This window comes from Lipophrys pholis (assembly GCF_963383615.2).
Source record: "Lipophrys pholis genome assembly, chromosome: 2".
NCBI lineage: Eukaryota > Metazoa > Chordata > Actinopteri > Blenniiformes > Blenniidae > Lipophrys > Lipophrys pholis.
Window position 1 is genome coordinate 6,399,070 of NC_137636.1, and position 21,035 is coordinate 6,420,104.

The 21,035-nt window shown below is 39.3% G+C and overlaps 2 protein-coding genes across 2 annotated transcripts in view; both read left to right on the plus strand.

Annotated features, from left to right (window-relative positions):
- iqgap1 (IQ motif containing GTPase activating protein 1) overlaps positions 1–8,177 on the plus strand; it is a 53,720-nt gene extending 45,543 nt beyond the window's left edge. Inside the window, exons 30-37 of the mRNA XM_080493207.1 lie at positions 981–1,083; positions 1,454–1,589; positions 1,694–1,781; positions 3,037–3,246; positions 3,332–3,498; positions 4,340–4,462; positions 6,232–6,340; positions 6,439–8,177. Coding sequence (XP_080349333.1) covers positions 981–1,083; positions 1,454–1,589; positions 1,694–1,781; positions 3,037–3,246; positions 3,332–3,498; positions 4,340–4,462; positions 6,232–6,340; positions 6,439–6,552 — 1,050 coding nt within the window. The 3' untranslated portion in view covers positions 6,553–8,177. The remainder of the gene's footprint in view (positions 1–980; positions 1,084–1,453; positions 1,590–1,693; positions 1,782–3,036; positions 3,247–3,331; positions 3,499–4,339; positions 4,463–6,231; positions 6,341–6,438) is intronic.
- Positions 8,178–10,571: 2,394 nt separating this feature from the next.
- Positions 10,572–21,035, plus strand: part of crtc3 (CREB regulated transcription coactivator 3) — a 38,630-nt gene continuing 28,166 nt past the window's right edge. Inside the window, exons 1-3 of the mRNA XM_080458580.1 lie at positions 10,572–10,761; positions 14,618–14,728; positions 17,334–17,491. Of these exons, the coding sequence (XP_080314706.1) occupies positions 10,630–10,761; positions 14,618–14,728; positions 17,334–17,491 (401 nt within the window). The 5' untranslated portion in view covers positions 10,572–10,629. The remainder of the gene's footprint in view (positions 10,762–14,617; positions 14,729–17,333; positions 17,492–21,035) is intronic.

The window sequence follows — 21,035 nt, forward strand, 5'->3', positions numbered from 1 at the left end:
TTTTAATAAAAAATAACTAAAATGATAAACATTGCTAGTACAACTTTTTATTTCACAAAAAGAAAGAGAAAAGTGAGGAAAAAACAACAGAAAAACTATAAGTCAAGTCAGCTTTATTTATTGAGCACTTTAAAATAACTGGCAGAAGCCAAAGTGCTTTACACCTTATAATAACAATAAGCGATAAAACAATAAATACAGGAAGACAAACAATAAGATTGCAACAATACAAGCAGATGCAGAGTCTCAAACATGATTAAAAGCTAGGGAATAAAATGTGGTCTTCAGATTGGTTTTAAAAGTGGACAGTGAAGGGGATTGTCCTGACGAGCAGTGGTAGCTCGCTCCACAACAGAGGGGCAGCAACAGAAGAAGCTCTGTCCCCTCTGAGTTTCCGTTTGGACCTCGGTACCTCCAGAAGTTTCCACAGGAATAACTGACTTGTGGCGGCCAAGTGTTCCAGAAGAATGGAAAAGGAAAAAAGAAAATAGAAAAGAAATTTAACAAAATGAAGAAAAGGGGAGGAAGTAAAAAGCAATCTCTTATAGTCCAAACTGCTCTAACATTTGGAAGCACACAGGGGCTGTAAACAACTATAGATGGCTAAAGTGGGAAATCCATGAAAAAAAAAGAAGAGAAAAAGGGTCTAAAAATGGCTACAAAAACTAAAAACATAATAAAATATATCTAAATTGTACCTATGTCACTCCATAAATGCAACCCTAGTTTTGGTATGTAAAAGCATTCTTTCTTGTCTTTTTTTTTACTTATTTTAAAACTTACAAGTTTTATTTGGTGGAAAATCCAGAAAACGGCTCTTATGGTCATAAAGCTTGCAGCCTATAAGATATTTCAGGATTCATGAGTTAACTGGGGAGACGTACCGTTCAACATCAGACCCCAGCGCAAACAAGTGATTTTTTGAGAGACTTTTGTCTGCTCCAATCTGAATCTCCTGATGTGTACTTCTGTCTCGTCAGCTGCTGCTGGACCATCAGGATGCCATTGCCCCCGAGCACAATGACCCCATCCACGAGCTGCTGGAGGACCTGGGTGAGGTTCCCACCGTGGAGTCCCTCATTGGTGAGTGCATTGGAACAGGGGGAGTTGGCGGTGTCGTCAGTGCAAGTCCAATGAAACTAACATGAACAACACGATGAGCTTTAAAAGCAAGCCAGGTGCTTATGAAATCAAAAAGTAGTCATCAATTACTTTTCTTTTATATTTTGTCTTTGAAGGGCTAATCTTACAGTCCTAACATGCTGTTACCCAAAGTCTCCAGTCTGAAGATTAATCTGGTTACTTTAGGAAGCGTTATCTTGTTCTACACACTGTAGCTCTAATCACCACCCCACATTTTGTTTACTGATTTTCATATTTTACCCGGGACAAGAAGAAAACGTTCCGTCACCTAAAATAGTCCAGTTTCATCTTGTTGCTTGATCTCACTCAGGCGAAAATCCTCTTCCTGCTGACGACCCTAACAAAGAGCTGATGGGGAAGACCGAAGTCTCACTCACACTCACAAACAAGTTTGATGTCCCTGGTGAGGCCAATGCTGAAATGGATGCCAAAACACTTCTTCTCAAGTGAGTTCACACGTTCAGATTCAGGCCCAGCACGATTGGGTAGCGTGTTCACTTCGGAACTGACTGAGGTTTCTTATATTTCATGGGTCTTTTTGTTTCTCCAGCACCAAGAGGCTCATTGTGGATGTGATTCGGTTCCAGCCCGGAGAGACTCTGACTGAGATCCTGGATTCATCAGCCAACACAGAACAGGTCAGATATGAAGCGTGAACTACAGATATTGTAAAGTTATTGTAATACAAAACAGAACATCAATCATAAGTAGCTGTAATTACTGTAAACAATCCAGAATCCCACGAGAAGCTCAGCAGCCTTTCTTAATGCCGACACTGCATATTTGATCTGAGTGGAAAACTACTGGATTGCCTTGTGGCAAAAAAAAAAAAAAAACAGGAACTCGCTTATTAAACACAAGTCAAGACAAAAGAGAACTGTTTTGTGGGCGACGGCCTGCACTCTGAATTGCACTCACCGCCTCTTAGGCAACGTCCTCTTTCCAACAAGAACTGCTGAGTTTTTAGGAAATGGGACAATTTTTAAGTAATACCACAAAATACAGATGCAGATTGCTGCTGTCCTTTGTGTGAATCACAAACATATTTATTATAGTTTGTCCATTAAGATAATTGAAATAATTTGGTGAATTTTTTTTTATAAATATATTAGATTGAACATTTTTAATACTAAGATAATTGAAATATTTTGTAAAAAAAATATTAATGAATAATTTAGATTGAATGGTTTTTATTATGTTAATATTTTTTCGATGAATAAGTTTATGGCCAAGAATGAAATTTTAACAATTTACTCACCTCAATCATAACTCTATTTATTTACTTTTTATTGTTATTTAACATACATGAATTCCCTTTTGAATTAATTCACATAATATTGCAGTAACACTTACATTTTTTCATCCCCCCTCAAATTTTTTTTTTTAAATCTATAGCATTGGTGAGCATGGTCTTTCCAGTCGTCCCCCCAGCCACACACACACACACACACACTTGTTTTCTTGTGTTTTCTAAAACACATAAAACGAGACAATAACGAGTTTTTAGTGATCAGAACGGTTCTTGTTTACAGGAGACTCAAGAACTACATGGTATTTTTCACATGTATAAAACTCCACAAACAACTTCTTCATGGTTCCCAAGCTACAAATACGATGGCATCTATAAGGGGGTACTCTCATCAAGTCATGAGCCCGTCACAAACCAGTCACCCGTTAACGTGGAAAAAGTAGATCACACTTCCACTGTGTGAAATTACATGTAAACATCAAAGAAGCACACTCTGCCACACAGGGAACGCCTGCAATAATTGCACGACACAAAATTGTATAAATAAATTTGTTCACAATACTGTACTTCAATCACCTGATAGACACATGTTTTAACAGCACATGGTCCTCTGATTTAAATCTATTGTCTGCGGTTGTGTTCAGGAAGCAGAGTACCAGCGTGCCATGCAGCGGAGGGCCATCAGGGACGCTAAAACCCCAGAAAAGATGAAGCAGGTCAAACCAGTGGTGGACGACAGCCTGACTCTGCAGGGCAAGAAAGACAAGATCAAGAGCAACCTGCAGCGGCTGGCAGAGCTGGGAAAGGTTCACCCAGAGAACCGCTATCAGGACCTCATCAATGACATTTCCAAGGTAAAAAAAGGAAATGATAATAAAGAAACGGATGAGATCTAGTGTGTATGTGGAAGTACATTCTCCTCTGTCTGTATTGCCACAGGACATCAGAAACCAGAGACGGTATCGGCAGCGCAGGAAAGCCGAGCTGGTGAGACTTCAGCAGACCAACACTGCCCTGAACTCGAAGGCCAAGTTTTACAGCGAGCAGTCGGAATATTACAATCGGTATATCAAGTCCTGCATGGAGGGCCTCAACAGAAAGGCCAAGTGAGTATCCTTCTATAACCATTATCACAATTAAGTTAAGGAGTGCAAGCATTGTATTGAAACTCCAGATTAATGAGCTACATCATGGATGTCTGAACTTTTTGCAGTCCTGCAGGTTTTTGCCGTGCCCCAGCTTTAACACTCCTCGTCATAATGAATGTCTCATTAACAGGATTATCAGGCTTTCTGCAGAGTTTGGTGATGACACAATCATTAGGGATTGTCATCCTGCAGGACCAAGACTGGACTTTTTTTTTTTTCTTCTGTTTTTCCCAGACTTGCAAATGTGCTCCGCAACTGATTTGAAAATATTAGAAAATGTATTGTTCTTCTTTGCAGTTGTTCACAACATTCACATCTGAACTGCTGCCAAAAGCCCATTTTACTGGCAGTGGTTCATATCAAGATCTCGGGGTCTCAAAGCATTTTCTTTACTCCTAAAATGACAAAACTTATCGAGGGCGGCTGCTGCCTGGTTAGAAAGAAAACCCACACTGCAGGTCCAGGAGTTAAATCTCCAGAGTAGAGATCCTCCTCCTCTTCAGATGGAGTGAAGTGTTTCTTTACTGTTGGATCATATACCAGCAAAACAACTTCAAGTCAATGCAGCAACCTTATATACTTTACCATGAAGGCCAAGTTATTCAAAGCATAATGAACAAGTTGCTGTTCTTCTCAATACAAAGCATGTTTTTTTTTTCCCTCTTATAAATGTCCTACTATATAATGAATGCAGTTTTCAGTAAAGGCTAAAGCAGAAATATTTTTACATGAAATGCTGAATGCTGCGGTCAAGACGACCAGAAGCAAAATTCCTCTATTCTCGTCTTTCTCTCCACAGATTGTCGAAGAAACCCGGCGACAACAAGGCCAAGAAGAGTAAACAAGTTTCGCAGAAATACACAGCCTCTCGCCTCCATGAAAAGGGTGTGCTTATCTCCATAGACGATCTGCAGCCCAATCAGTGAGTTCTGCATTCGATCAGAAGCGGTTATATTTTCTTTGAGGCAGAACCAAGCTTCATAGTTTGCGTCTGTCGGGCACCGAATATCGATTAAAGATTCATGTTCTCCAGCATAGATGCAGAATTGATATTCTGATGAGTCTTTTTGAGGCACAAACTCTCTGAACACTTTATATGTCTACAGTCTCTACACGCTGCTGTAACAAAACTGAACATATATATATATATATTTATTTATAACTTCATGCTACACAATAATCTCAATCAAATGTCCTGAATATCATTTCACCTTTGACTCTTTTCCTTTTGTTTGCTGCGTTCGATTGATTCCTTGTTATTTAAAAGTAATCTGGTTTAGGGTTTTTCCCCCAACTTATTGTGCAGTTCTTAAGACAGATTTGTTATTAGTACATACCCAAATGTGGCAAGTCCCCGCGTACGCACAACTCTGCAGATGATTCAGACATCGCCGCATGACTGGTCTTCGACCTGTAGGAAACGACTCACGCGAACCACATATCCCTCCACAGGCTCAGAGGTGCCTGCATCAAATGCTAATTTTCTGCACTCACTTTTAACAGCCCCCCTCAATTCCAACTCTTCATCATCATCATTCAGCTCACTCCGACAGTAAAAGCTTTTCTACCCCTGTGTAGGTTCACCTGTTTAGTTCCACCAGCAGTGCAAACGGCTATAAATATCTGTGAAGCCTGATGAGTCTATATTTATTATTATTTATAAGAAGAGACAAAAGACTCTCTTTCTTTCATCAACATCGGTGCACTCAATGAAAATAGATGATGCACTCTGTATATTGCCTTTGTGCACAGTCAGCCACTATGTCAGATCAGACTCTGGTTCAGCCTCTGCCATGATGTGTTCACACTTGTCCCGTTAAAACAAACACCCAATGGGTTTGCTGCATTAGTTGCTGCAGTTTATTTGTGGAAGTGTGAACACTGGGTCTTGTTACTTTTGGAAATGAAGTCTGGTGCAGTTCAGTTAAAGTCCGATTGGAGTGTGAATGCAGCACAGACCAAACTCGCGAAGTGACGGACTTTAAAAGTGCCATTTATTGTATTTGCCGTTCAATCTATAGGAATTCCCGACGCTGTTTTCGCACATTTTTCAGGCTGTTGGAAAATTTTTAAAATTGCACAACAATTATCCAACATTCATTGTGTTGCAACGTCCTCCACCCCCCTCATAGGGTCGTGGGCGCTGTCATGCGTGGTTTGCAGACCTACAGAACTAAGTCTTTGAGCGCAATATGCTCATGGTAGAGTCACCCAAGATGCACAGGTGTGAAGTGAAGTGAACTTAGACGTTTCAAAAACGTCTTAAGGATGGATCCTCGTGTTGCATTCATTGTAGCACAGAGCATTGTTGTTGAAGCTATGTTTATACAACATTGATGTACCTTTTTACAGATGTTTATCATATTACCTGTTTAGATTCAGTATTGAAATACCAGTTTAAGTGCTTAATGACTTTTACTAGAGTGCTAACTTTTCTATGCACTCTCTTCAGCTTTGATGTTGTCCAGCTAACTGCTCAACAAGGTGAACACTACTTTACTCAGGCTGTTCTCCTCTGACATCAGGTTTACTTGTGTGACTCCTCCGATATGTTGCTTTGAATAAAAGCAGCTGAAAAATAAATGAGTTATTTGCAGAAAACAAAACTTTCCAAGTTTAAGCACAACCTGAACTGATCTGCTGGTTGTTTCTCCTCTTTCATTCTTCCCTTTTCCGCTTTTGTCTTCACAGGTTCAAGAATGTTATTTTTGAGATTTCCCCATCAGAGTCTGTTGGAGTTTTTGATGTGAAGGCCAAATTCATGGGTGTGCACTTGGAGACATTACCGTTAGAATATCAGGTGTGATTTCTCTTTCTTATACATGTTGAAGTAGTTCTCCCGTAAAGCTGCTCAGTTTTTGATTAAGCTTTTTTTTTTTGTTTTTGTTTGTCTCTCAGGATCTCCTCCAGCTGCAGTATGAAGGTGTGGCGGTGATGAGGATCTTCGACAAAGCCACCGTCAATGTCAACCTGCTCATTTTCCTGCTCAACAAGAAATTCTATGGGAAATAGACAAAATCAACAAAGCAAAAAGGACCACAGACACTGAATTAAAACCACAAAACCCCCATTGTAGGGTTGCTTTAAAAGCCTGACCCATCCCATCTCCTTCACATTCCCTACTGCACTTCAATGTGCCTATGCAAACCATCACCATATGTGCTTTATTCTTGATGCATTGTGCAAGTTTTTTTTTAACTGTCTTATTGTTCTGTAAACTGCAGCTAGGTCGAAGGTTTAAGTAATGTATTTTTTATTTTTTTTTGCTTTTTAAATATTATGAATATCTTGTGCATGGGCTTTGATTAATTAAAATTATATGTTTTATGTAAAGATGGAGATCTATGTCTTTCGTAGCTGTTTAGTTGATTTGCTCAAGTGATTGGCGGAAGCCTGTTTGCCGTCTTTGTTTCAATCAATATGCTGGCATTTTAGCGTTTGGCTAGTCCAAAGTTTGACTTTATCTCATGCAATTTGTAAAAATAACAAACAAATATTTCAATGAGGAAGAGAAGTGATTACACCCCTTCTTTGCCATGTTTTTTTTTCCTTCCCAATTTTGAAAACCATGTATTTAAAATGTTTTTGTCATTGTCTTGATCTGACCTGGCCAAGCAAACATTAAAATTTGTTTAAGCATGACAGAAAACGGTGTCAGAGAAGCATTGCACAGCAAAAAGCAGCGCTCATATTGAGCTGTTCATCACTTTTGAAGAACCTAATTTGATGTGTGAGTATATCAGATTCAATTTGCCCAACTTGAATCTGTTTTGTCATGGAATAAAGTTTCGTAGGTATTTAATCGTCATGTTAGAATGGATTTTCCACAAAGCTGGGCAAATATGTTCATTTATTGGTTTTCAACAGAGGACTTACTGGAAATGTTTTATTATTGTTAGTCTCTGTGGGGTGTTTCTGTTGTGTAAATAAAGTGCAGATTTATTGTGGCTTTCCAAAAACAATCAAGTAATCACAACATATTTGTTAATTTTTGAGGCCGGGTAGAATTTGGAAGTTATGTGGAACGATGAGATTTAGAAATTCTTCTTGTTGAAAATACTTCAGAAAAATGTATATTTTATATGTTGTCAGACTGCAGCAAATGTTTGCAAAACATAAGCGGGATCAAACAAGTGTACTTGAGGTTGTGCATTATTACAGTAACTAGTTTTTCCAGTAGATGTCACTCTAACCTCCTTGTCAGTGCATTGAAGTGGCTTGATTTATTTCAATAAGCCTAAAATTGAGATTCCATGCACACTTATTGAATTTATTTACTCTGTCATGTAGAGCTGCCAAAATCCAAGGCAAGCACTTCATTTGAATTGATGATTTCCTTCACAGTCAGTAAAATGTACAATACCTGTTATTAAAACTACCAACAAAGTGCCCGTTTCCTAGTCTGTCCTATATCTGTCAGGCAGCGTGAGACTCCAGAGAATCACATGGCTCCTTTACTGCATTTCCATTCTGAAACATTATTACATGTTTTTAGCTCTAGAAAGGAGATATAAAGATTTTTTATGAAACAGGACCAGTTCATTAAGTCAGATCATTAAACATTTGAACATTGATATGTACATGTTTCTGTATTTCAACTCTTTACACATTTGATTTAGAATAAAACAACTTAGGTGTGTTTGAAGTGTAGAATTCTTGTTTAATTTAAGGGTATCCCCGTCCAAATCAAGGGAACAGTTGAGTAGTCACAGTACTTTTCAGATGTTTCATTACGCCATGTAAAAAGTTGACAACATATTTATGTAATTGGCCATAGATTAAGGTCACCAACAAAGTGTAAGGTGTTTAAAAATTAAACTATAAAAAGTGCAAGCCATATTGAAATGTTTCACAAAACCAGGGCAATGCTGGCATGACAAATATTAAATATTTTTACTAGAAATATCGTCTCTCCTAAAAAAAAAAAATAATGAAGGAAATTCTCTTGATTTGTCTTCCACTGCATGCAACTCTGCCATGTCTCAGGCCAATCAAATGTAAAGTGGAGCCATAGATGGGTTTGTATCTTTTGAGTAACACAATTTGTTATTTTGGAAATGACAGGTTGTGTAAAATGTGAGTACAGTAATATTCAAACTATTGAGATCTTCTCAAAAGTTAGGAAGATAAGTCTGTCTGGAGTTTGAAATTGGAAACTGTTGCACTTGAAAAGTGTAAGCATTCTTGACTTCAAAATAACCTATTCTCCAATAGTCCTGCGAAGGGAACCGTAGACTGAAACTATTAAACATAGCAACAAACCACAGTGTGCGGAGATGCTGTGTTATATTTTGTTTTGCTCTTATACTTTCACTTTCATCCTGTTCTCTGCAAGAATCCCAGAATCATAACACTATACATTTATTTTAATACAATTTATTTTTTTTTGCTGGTCCAAGTGTCATTGAAACATTTTTTCGAGCAAAAATTTATTAATGAATTACCTCAAGTACAGAACACTTTACGTAGGATGCCTACATCTGAAAATAGTGAACATGAGAACAATGATGCAGAAAAATACTGAATGAAATAATGAAAATTGTAAAAAAAATGGATTTATGAAAAATAAGTAATTTTAACACATTGTATGAGATGGTACAAATCATAAAGTAATTAAAACATAAAATACTGGAAATATTAGTGAAATGTAGACGGAACCTAGAGATGGAATACTGGATGCATCACAAGAAGAGTGATGTGGGTTCTTCTGTCATTTGAAGTAACTACTACCTTGTTCTAAAACTGTTTAAAAAAAATTATTAAATTTAATTTTTTATGGCTGCATTTGGGTGGTGGGAGGAAAATGGAAATGTTTCTTTAGGGAACAAGTTTATTTTTCAATTATCTTTTGGAAATTATTATAATTAATATCATAATTGTTTGTCAAAAATAGTGAGAGTATTTGGGAGTAATCCCTGGTTAATGTGATATTTTGTCGCCGCCCTGCTGGCCACCGGGCGGAACTGTTCCGCGTTTAACGAGGTAATGTTTTTCTCGCATTTGGATGATAACAACCCCGCGGATCCGAGTTGCTCCTCCGAGCTCCCGACAACCGAAGGCAGGCTAACTGAACAAGCGTGACGCGCATTTTTCTCCAAAGGCTGTTGTTCCGGCTGTGGGGAAGAAGAAGAAGAAAATAAACCCGCAGTTTGTTTATCTCCGTGGAGTTTGCCTGAGATCTCCCCTCCGCTGCTTGTCCCTGGATTAACGCAGGACTCCCGACGCGCTGTCATCCAAATAACAACTTCACTCAGTCGTGGAAATCACTGAATGAACACCCGGAGGCTGCTTGTGAGCCGCTAACATTTTGTGGAGATCCAGTGGAGTCCACGCAGGGGCGGCGGACACTTGTTGAAACTCCGATTACCGAGCAGAAGTGAAGGAGAGAGGGGGGGGGGGGGGGAGAAAGAAAACCTTTTGCCCAACTGTTGGTGAGCTCCGTTAGCCACATCGAGCTAACCTATGCTAACAACTTTCCCAGACGACAGCGACACATATTTCGGCAGGAGTCGCTTTGAACACGGGCGTGTTGGATGGTGACGGGGCACGAGCGTCGGGGAGCCGAGAAAGTGTTCAGAAGGTTGTTGACATGGATCTGACAGCAGCTTAGCCGAGTCGGCTAACGTCACGTTAGCAGCGACGGCTAACGTTATTATGTCAACGCTGGATTCAAACAAGTGGTCCGCTGGAAATGTGTCAATATGAAGTTACATCGCGCCTCTAACTCGTTGTAGACGCCACGCCGTCAACCACGAAAGTGTACAAAGTTAACCTGCGAGCGCAGTTAACCAAGTCCAGATTTGTTTTGCCCTCTCGCTTGTTCGGTAGGAGAGCAACTTTTTTTTTTTTTTTTTTTCTAATCAACGGGAGCTTTCGTGTAGCTTAGCCGCGTTAGCTTCGAGCTCAGCTCCGTCACTGCAGCCGTCCGAGTTCACTGCACCGATAATGTGGTGTTGAAAACTCTTGATGGGTTTGCAACCGTGGTTGCTGAGAGACTCTGGGAGGTAGACTTCCAGTGCTGTTTTCACCCCCACCTCTTTGTTGCAATTGCAAGTAGCCGAAGTTTGTTAGAAAACTGCGGCCCGCACAATGTCCGGCTCCCCGGGCACCGGTGGCTCCAACCCCAGGAAGTTCAGCGAGAAGATCGCGCTGCACAACCAGAAGCAGGCAGAGGAGACGCGGGCCTTTGAACAGTTGATGACAGACCTCACCGTTTCAAGGGTAAAAGCACTTCATTTTCTCGTCATTGTTAACAAGTGGTCTTTTATTTTTTTATTTTTTTTAACTGCTGTAACTTGGACGCGTGTTCCAAAGTTTGGCGCATCCATGTCTGTCTGGCAGGAGATTTGTGGTGCTCAACCTGTACTTCTTGTTTCTCTTCTTGCAGTCATTCATCTGTGGTAACGATCTCTTATGTAATGTGTAACAGGACATGGCTCAGATACAGATATTAAGCTGTCAAAACAGTGGAAGATTGGATGATGTGACAGACTTTGCTACTAAGAGTGTAGGAGTTTACAGAAATACACTTTTTTTTAAAAAAAAAACCAACAACGTTGTTTTCAATGCATTCGAGAGCAAAATGCATTTTAATTTGCCTTCACATTTGTAGAACATTTCCGAGGTTGCTCTGCTTGTGCTGTCCCTAATATACAAAGTCAGCAGAGCTGCATTCTGAGATCCTTTTAATCAGATTTGTAAATTTCCCAGCATATGCACATTGCATCCTGAGTGCTGTTGACATTATCCGAACAGAAAATTATGAACAAAAAACAAAACGACTAAGAAGAAGAATGAAAACATGACAAATATATGAAGAAGAATGAAATAGAGATCTGTAGATAAATAACGTGATTCTGGCATTATTGCATCTTGGTCTTGGAGGAGGTAGAAGGGAAGGGAGGGGTGAGCTCCAGAGGCTGCTTTTCGGTCCTATCATCAGTCATTGCTCTCACATTTGACTCAGGTGATGCTTTCATCCTTTTTCTCTTCAGATCTTCAGCTGTACAGACTTGATTGTCGTGATATATCTGTGTAGAGTTATGCACCACACCAGTCATACACATTTATAAGTCATAAGTCTATATATCGGTTTGTCTTAACCCCCCACCCCCCTCTTTTTATGGCACATCATTATTTTTCATATTCACATCAAGTCTGTGTTCATTATATTAACATTTGGAATATTTCAAAATGCAAAATGATTCAAAATAGTGCAAGTGCATTTTGGCACCCGACCAAACATTAGAATGCAAAAAAGCACAGAATCAGCTTATGAAATAAGCCTGGATCAGAGTATGTTATGGCATGTTGTTACCTATTTGACGAATTGACTAATCACGTTTCCATAATGACGGCACTCTTTCATTGGCTTCATAAATCGTGAAAGACCTCAAAACAAGTACAGTGGAATAAGCAGTCACCGCTTCAAATATATTTATATATTTTTTTACCCGTAAGACCACATCTACACGTACCTGGGTTTTTGCAAAAACAGATATTTCCTCCTCTACGTTTACAAAAAAGCTTCATTGACACTACCCGCATATACACCGGGTTCAGAGCTACTATGAGCAGCCAAACCTGTAGGGGGCAGTGTAACGAGAAGCATGAAGCCATGATGGCCAATCAGAATCCTGGAAAAAACACAATGTCAGGAATTGTCTACTCCCCTTTAGATGCAAACTGAGTTTATCTAAATCTTCACTGTGGCCGGAGTTTTCGGGAATCATCCTTTGTGGTGTCTCTTAGTTGCGTTTATGTGTAAATCCAAGTCCCAAATACATCGAAATATCACCGTTTTTTTAAATAACCGGGTACATGTAAACATGGCCTAAGTTGTCTGCACGGTGTGCAATTGTTCAAAAAGTCACTTTAATAAAATGAGTGTGTGGCAATTGTTTCTGGAATCAATATCCATCCATCTTTTATACCACCTTCATTTATTATTGTGGGAGCTGGAACTTGTGCCATATATCCATCACAAACATAAAAAGACAGGTTTTCTTTTTTTTCTTTTTTTTTTGTATTTGCATTTTACACACATGCTTTATTGGAGTAGCTTTATTTCTTTGCCCCCCCCCCCCCCCCCCCCCCCCCCCATCTAAAACATGATACAGTAACCACTCAAAGCAATGAAAATAGTTTGTCTTGGAATGACATAAAGACCTTTTTTTTCACATTATTTCCGTAGCATTGATTCACAATGTGCTCCTTCTATGAGTGGGAGATTCCTGCATGGCCAGTCAAAGAGGATGTGGTTTTGAGGCGGCACTGAATAAAGTTGGCCATAAGGTATGAACTGGCGCTGACCTCGGTGAGACAGAAAAGCCCAGTCAGTGAGGCTGAATCAGGCCTGGGCAGAGGACACACTGCCAGCAAACATCTGGAATTAGAAGTAGCTGCTTTAATGTTTATACCGACAACTGGAGGACCTAATTTAAACCCTGAAGGGACTCGGAAGAAGTGTACATTGTTCCCTAATGCACAAATGGACTCCAGCGGCATCCAGGCTACTTTGACGTTGCTGCAGGGTGGTTGCATCTTTGTGAATGATAAATGACTGAAGTATGCATGCTGGATGTTATGCAACAGCATCACCAACGTTCAAACGCTGGAATATTTTATGTCTATATTTATATCTATCCTCATTGAAATGAAAGTGTGCACAGATGTTGCTTTGTTCAAGGCATCAGGGTCATTTGTAACGGCTTCTGCTTACAGAAAACAAGGACTGAATCATGGAGTTACGACATAAAAGCAGCATTCACACGTAAAAGCGATATTTGCAAATATTGCATCGATGTTTTATATCTATGAAGCTTTTCTATATGTAGTGGATTGTGGTGTAAAATACTCTCTCAGCGGGAATAACCAGGGAACCTTCAACAAGGAAGGACCTTGCAAAAGCCAAATCAGGCCAGATTAACTGCACCCCACAACACAGTGGTGGTTGGCGTCACCCCAGTCCAAATTTGTTTAAGCATGTTGTCTAGTAATCAAGTCTCATATCTTTATATTTACCTTGTCAGTTCATCAACAAGATTGTGTCTGGGGAGGGGGTGTAGTACTATCAAAACATACAGGCTGTGGTTTTTCTACTATGTAAAAAAAAAAAAGTGCAGAACTGCTGAATGGCCAAAGAAATAATAATGATTTAAAAAAAAAACTGTATTTGGTGGAGAAAAAATAGAATTTGATGAAAAACTAAATGGATCTTTTCAGGCCGACGTGTATCTTAATTATTCAACTTGTGTTTCGGGTCCATGCAGCATCTGAAGATTCAAAGAGCATATCACATTGTCGAGGTTGGATCTAGTATTGGGTGTTTAATGAGCATTCTTTTCCCAAAAATCAAAGCAACATATTTATTAGTATTGCAAATTCATTTATAAGTGTGATGTTTTTCATGTTCAGGCTTGAGCCTACATGTTTTTGGTTCATATAGTGTAAGGAACTGTTATTTTGTTGCTGTAACTGTTGCAAATTAATTTGGCTTCTGTATACCGGCCAAAGCTTCTGATCAGCTGGAGATACAAGTTGTTTTTGCAAAAGTTACTGGCAAAAGAGTATAATTATACACTGCCATCTGAATTATGAATCACCACATTACCCCTTGTTTGCTTGTCACACACAAATTATCTTGTTTGCTAGTTACAAGTGTCATAAGTTCTGTTTTTGGAGATTTAAAGTTGCACCAGTGACTTTTCTTGATCACATTGAAGGACTGGCTTGATAAATCTTACCTTTGCAGAACAGACTGCCCACTGTTTTCAGAATCTTTGTATCTGTTGACACATTGCTTTTTTGGATACCAGGCTGCCTTTTCCAAGAATGTGTTCTTGGTGCCCTCTGAGCGTGAAATTTGCAAACATTTCTTCTCTTTGATCTGACTAATCACTTTTTTTTTTTTTTCCCTCGGTTCAATTTCAGAATAGTATTTGAAAACAAAGTTCTTGTTTGTGCCGAATACATCTATAATTTCATACATTTTCATACAACCATACATAGTAAAACTGTCCTCTCTATACACAAGGACTGCAAATCCATAACCTTTATCCTTTGTCCTGATTGACAGGTGCAGTTTCAGAAGATCCAACAGCTCCGGTTGTCTCAGTCGCGGGCGCAGTACTACGGAGGCTCTCTGCCCAACGTCAATCAAATCGGCCACACAAGTACTGAATTTCAGGTGGGAACTAATGACAGTCAGAATATACAGCACCCACACAAACCACCAAATTAAAATGTATCAACACCTCTCTTATACAGTCATCACATTAAATATCACACACCGCTTAAAAACTGGCCCAAGGCAGATCTTACAATTTTCATTTAATACTCAGTACGTTTCTGTTCATTTCAATGGCTAAATACATTTCGAAGAGGATTTTCACAAGTCAGAACAATGCTTTGTAGTTAATAGCTAAATGGAACTGGCATTTATTTAACCTCCAAGGAACACTGATATATCCACCAGACTTACAAAAAAAAAAAAATGTTGGACATATTTATGAAATTTTGAAAATAACATCTCAAATTGTTAATGATCTTAATGAATTCATGGGTTAAAGTCAAGGATAAAGCTGCAAATAACTTTGTCATACATCCATTGAAGTATTGTGTGATGGCTGTGTGAGTCCTTATTGGGTTGTATTACCCTACTTGATTTTATATATCTCTGTAATGTTGAGAGAACAGATTTTGTCCTCTGTTCTGTTGATCATGAGATAAACTCGCTGATTGTGTGAAGTGATGTATCAGGAATGTGAAATTGAGCCTATGATTTCTTTATTGTGTCGCACCAAAGTTGAGCCAGGTCTTTTTGCCTGAAGGTCCACTATGTCTTTTTTTTTTTTTTTGAATCTCCCACAATTCAGTCACATGCTAATTACAATGTCATCATTTCACAGCACTTTACATTTTTCTAAAATATAGAGGAACAATCCATCAATCTGAGCAAGAATATGCTAAAATAGAAAGTGCAAAAAACAATTTTTTTAACAAGAAGAACCCGGCAGCAAACGGCAGCCTCAGAGGGGGTGACATCTGCTCCAACCGGCGGGGGTTAGGGAATAGCAAGGAGTGACAACAACAGGACAGAAATGAATAAACAACTCACGATTCAACATGTTTTAGATGAATGAGAGTAGGACCTGCAGATCACATACGTACAGCTTCACAGCCAGTAATATCTGCATAGATGCATAGAGGGGAAGAAGGCAATAGGAGAATAAGGGAAATGTAGAGGGTGAGATGCAAGGGTGGTTTAAAAAATAAATTAAAAAAGTGATGAGAAGAGAGACATTCAGTACATTGAAAAAGTTTAAAGCCGATTACAGCAAAATTGGAAAACTGTCTTCGGTGACCTGAGCCTCGATTGACTTTTATCAGATTGGGCCACTTGAAGCCTGGGCTTAAACATAAAGACTATTCTGACCTCCTGAACTGGTTCTACATGAGCAGAAAGTGATGACTGAAAGCTCTGCCTTCCATTTCACTCTGGGAGACGTGAAAAACTTCCATTAAGCAACAGTCTGACAGTGAGGTGTTTTTCCCAAATGATATGGTACAGCTCTCTCAAAGATAAGATGGAGCCTGGTTGTTAAGAGCTTAGTATGTTAAATGAAGAATTTAAAGTTACCATTTTGGATCTTACAGGAAGCCATTAAATGGAAAGCCATGTGGGGCAACTATAGTCTATCCTCTTTTTTCTTTTTTTTTGATAGAGACTTGTGCTTCAGCACCTCATCTGTATTGCTGCAGCCGCCCTGTTTCAATGAAGCAGCTTTTGCTCTCGCTGTTTTAAGTTGATCTGAATGTGTCTTCAAAATGTAATCTTGCAGTATTCAATCTCTCTGTTGGAAGAGCTAGTCGGATCCTTTCATTTGAGCCAAACAGGGCTTGATGTGACACTACACAGGGATGTTTTCTTTAAAACTCTGCTTTCCTTGAGATTACAATCTGCCAAACTCAAGGTCTTGTTCTCATCTCTGGCTTTTTCCAAGGCTAATTGTGTTTGACCCCCATTTCTAACAAGCAGTGCAACCGCAAAACAGTGGGATGGACCTTCAGAAGTGCAAACAAGCTTCTCCTGAGAGTGTTAAATAATTCAAAAAGAGTTTAAGCAGACTGGAAGAAAGATGGAGTGAATACCAACGCAGTAGTCTTCAGCACTGCTTCAAGCAGTCACTGCTTTTGTGTGATTTATCGGCATTTCTCTGTTGCACTGGGCTCTGTATTTGTGTCAGCTCCCCAAGGAGTTTGCAGGGTCCAGGCAAAGGTGCCCTTGTTAACCATAAGAATAGCCCTTTGAGGTGGAGCAGTCATTGCAACACTGCTCCAACGGCTCGAAATCAGAGACCTCTTTTGCTTAAAGAAGTATTTTAAATCAGTTATCGGGGAAGAAAATTCTACAATCTAATAGGCTCCTTCCTATATTCCACTTCCTTCTTATCGTATTACAGCCCTAATTCTGTTACATTAGTATTGAGCAATCACTGTTAGAATATTGTGGTGGTTGAAAGATCAGTACTAAAGTATTTGACCATTACCTAACAGGGAAAGGCTCTATTCACGTCCACTATTGTGTCTGTTGTGTTATTCAGTTATAAGTTTGAAGAGTCAGCTTGATGACATGTGGCATCTGACATTGTTAATGATTGTATCAACGAAATGGTACAATTTAAAGAAGAAGAAGAAAAAAGTATCAGACTCCTCTTTCTTTTTGCCTGTCTTTGATTAACTGCTGTGTTTCTTCTCTGATGTGAACGTTTCCTCCTCACCCCTTCTTGCAGGGCGGCTTCCATTCAGGGTTAGACTCGGTCAGAGGGACCCGCCACCACGGACTGGTTGAGAGGGTCCACAGAGATCGCAACCGCATCAACTCTCCACATCGCCGACCCATCGACAAGCACGGACGGCAGATATCCTTTTTCATGCTGGACCACCAACAGTAGGCGACCCGACAAACGCGTTTTCCATGTGATGCAGATGCTTCCAGCCTCGTAAAAGGTGGACGTGTGTGTTGTGGCTTCCAGGTGGTTGGTCTTTGGTGCATTTTCTTTTTCCTTTTCTTTTTTCTTAAAAATGGCATTTGTGTTTATGGTTTCAAATGTGACGATACTAGTGTAGGCAGCTGTTTTGCAGCCTCGGGACAGAGTTAGTCATTATGTTAATTTGAAATGTGAAGCAGAGGTAGTGTGCTTTACTCATGCCTAATGGACGTTGACAGTAGGGGATTCTCTGCATATTCTGAATGCAAACTGAGGTTGCGTGGATGTTAAGCCTTTCTGTGTTGAAGCCTATGTGATTCTGAAACGGAGGTAGAATTGGCAATTTTCCTAATGGTGATGACTGAGGAACAGATCAGTGAAAATAATTACATTATTTTAATTGTTTAATTTTCTGCAAGTTGAAGATGGTCTTTGTTTTTGCAACATTTTGGAAATAATTCAGGCTCTCCAAGGCTTTATAAATCAGATTGTGTTATATAAAAGGATCTCATTTGCAATGCACAGCTAATCATCATGAATGCTGTTAGTTGTCACCAGTTACATGTGTGACGTTTGTCATAATTCATCACAGCTCTGTTGGCATGTCATATATAATTTAAGCAAAGACCCAGAAATAATCAAAGACCAAGGCGTCCTCTGTGACTTATAACGCTACAAAAAAGTTAAAGAAAAATCAGTTTGTCCAGGGGGCCTACAAAAATGTAAATATAAGCTTGGTAAATGTGCTTTTCAATAAGCTCCTTATCAGACTAGACCTGATGGATTATTGAAAACACTCAGCTCCTGTGCTCTACATCCTCCCACTGCATCAAATACATGCATTAATTGGTAATTTTATTCAGATCGGTTTTAAATGTGTTTAAAAAAAAAAAAAAAACATTATAGAAGGCCTGTGAAGACGCAAAGGGCATAACATAGATTTAATGTTCTGATCTGGATTCACGCTGAATATTTAGCATTTCCATTAAATGCCATTTTGCCCACTGATCCATCAGTACGCCCCCAACTTAGAGCACTTTCACAAACTGATCTGTTTAGTTCTTCTTGTCCCCGAGGCAGAGATGATTCAGTGACCTGTCTCTATGGTTTTCTATAGCTGGAGAGAAGTTTATCCTTTGTCCCAGCATGTGATGTCAGATCGGTGTATAGTTCTGGGAAGAGCAATCGATGCTGATGCATGAAGTGATGTTCTTCAGGTTGTAATGCCTTTGAAGAAAATGTCCAAAATATCTGGTTATTTCTTTTTTATCGTCGGTTGAGCATCTCCTCATTGACCTTGTTGTTTCTGCATGGTTACGTCCTTTTCATATTTTGGCTGACCGCTTAAATTTAAACAAAGTTCAGTCAGTTTGGCCAAGCAATAGGCACACTCCACTGTTTGAAGGAGTGTCTGATTGATCAAGGGTGGTGCTCAATTATAAGCTGTATTTTCATGCTCTCTGTAACGTAGAGCACAGTATAGTCTACCCTATATGCACCCTTGGTGAAGGCACCCTCTCTCGAAGTCTGCTTTTGTTAGTATCAACACAGAAGCAGTTGCTCCATCTGCTTCTGGGTGGATGGTGTCAGTTCCACACACACGTGCATGTTGCGCATTCATCTGTTCAGCACAAGTCCACTCCGTCAACATCGTGAAAAAGTTCATTGCTGAGAGATAGTTGGTGGTGTTCTGGCCAAAATAGGGCAGTCAACAGGTTTCCATTTCGAGAGGATCTCTGCTGCTGAATACGACATAAAGAAACATGGTCAATTGTTAGTTTGTGTCTGCCTGTTTTGTCAAGATCAGCAATTTGTTATGTGCCAGCAACTCACGGCTGTGGCATTTCCCATTAGTTTGTTCACATATTCAAGCCCGTGCGGGTTTTTCCCTATTTTAGTTTTTGTTTTGCAATAGATATCCAAACAGACTGCTGTGCATAGTGTTATGACAAAACTGAAAATTTGTTTGGATTTTGCTTATTATTTTGAAAGAATGTTTTCCATTTTAAAACACAATAGGGTGTTTTTTTAAAAGAACGCAGTGTCAAGAAAACAGGTCAGATTGAGGTCCTTGAGTGACCTAATTCCAATTAGCAAAATGCCACATAAAATGTCAACAATAAGGAGTTTGTCTTACTGGATGAATAATCCTATCGAGAGAATTTTTTTATTGAGACCTCATCAAGTGATACTGGAAGTTCTTGATTCTTTGAAAGGAAACAATCTCCTTTCAAAGTTGCTGATGTTATTTTCTGAATGTTTTCTTAAAAAAATATGGCTGTATTAAGAAATACCCATGTAGCAGCTATGGGAAAAGATCAGGAGTTTGTTACCTCAGGCATGGGTACCACAGTTGACATGCTCTGAAGTAATCATTGGCACACTGACCCATTGCATACTTAGAAGGCTAAGTATGCATACTGTTTAAAATCAGTCATTATTGTGGCTCATCCCTGATAAAATCCACGAGCACTAAAAAGATTGACACGTACAGAAAGGAGCCATTATTTTTGCTTTGGGCAACAGTTTTCTATGAAACTCGCTTAAAGAGCAGGGTTTGATTCTGTTTGATTATTCTATCATCACATACAAATGCCAGTTTAAATGATAACTTTACCAATTTTTCTTATAGTTATCATCTCTATGGTTTAAAACGGATCTTTTCCACTTCCAAGGAGCTTGATGCTTTCATTTACGGTTCAGTCTAACACAGATATTAATCTGTCTATTCTGTCAGGACTCTGATTTGAAGAAGGGCCTCTCCTGAATCTGGCTGCTGTGAATGAGACCATCACCGACCAGGAAGCAAGGCTGAATGACAGGTTGCTGGCAGGGAGCAGTCAAACCTCTCCAAAAGGAAAATGTGTGGTGTGGTTTGTGACTTTGGTTGACCCATGTTTGTGCTAGATTTTGAAAATGGAAATGTGGTTTGGGGCTGTGACGGGCCAAAGAAATAAAGGTTTGTTTTGAGATATTCTTGCATTTTACCGTCACTGATCGTGGAGAAGGCAGGAATGGCTGCACATTCGTTCTTTTTTTAGGCTGCATACCAGACACACAACACAAATGTGTCATCTACGGTTTTACGTTGTGACTTCAGCATTGTAGTTGTTAGAAGGTGTTAATCCAGTTTGACAGGATTGCACCCTCTCTTTTGTTGTGGAGAAACCACAACAGTGTCTTGTCTACTGTGCTGTGTTTGTGTACGTTTGAAACGAGGCTTAGCCCGTATTTTGTATGAGGGATGATGAGTGACAAGAAACCTTCGGTCTCTGTATCTGTCCCACGATTGATGATATTCTCACAGGCCTAAACAGGTGCTTTATGGAGCAGTGATTGATTCTTTTTTTTGCCTCTAATATTATTAAAAACATTACTAAAAAATAAAGCACCAAATTTGTCTTCAGGAAGTTACTTGTTTTTCAGGTAAAATGTTTCGGCAAGTTTTTTTGGGCATTAAATCTTGAACTTTTGGAAAGTGTGTTTATTTCGCTTTTAAATGCT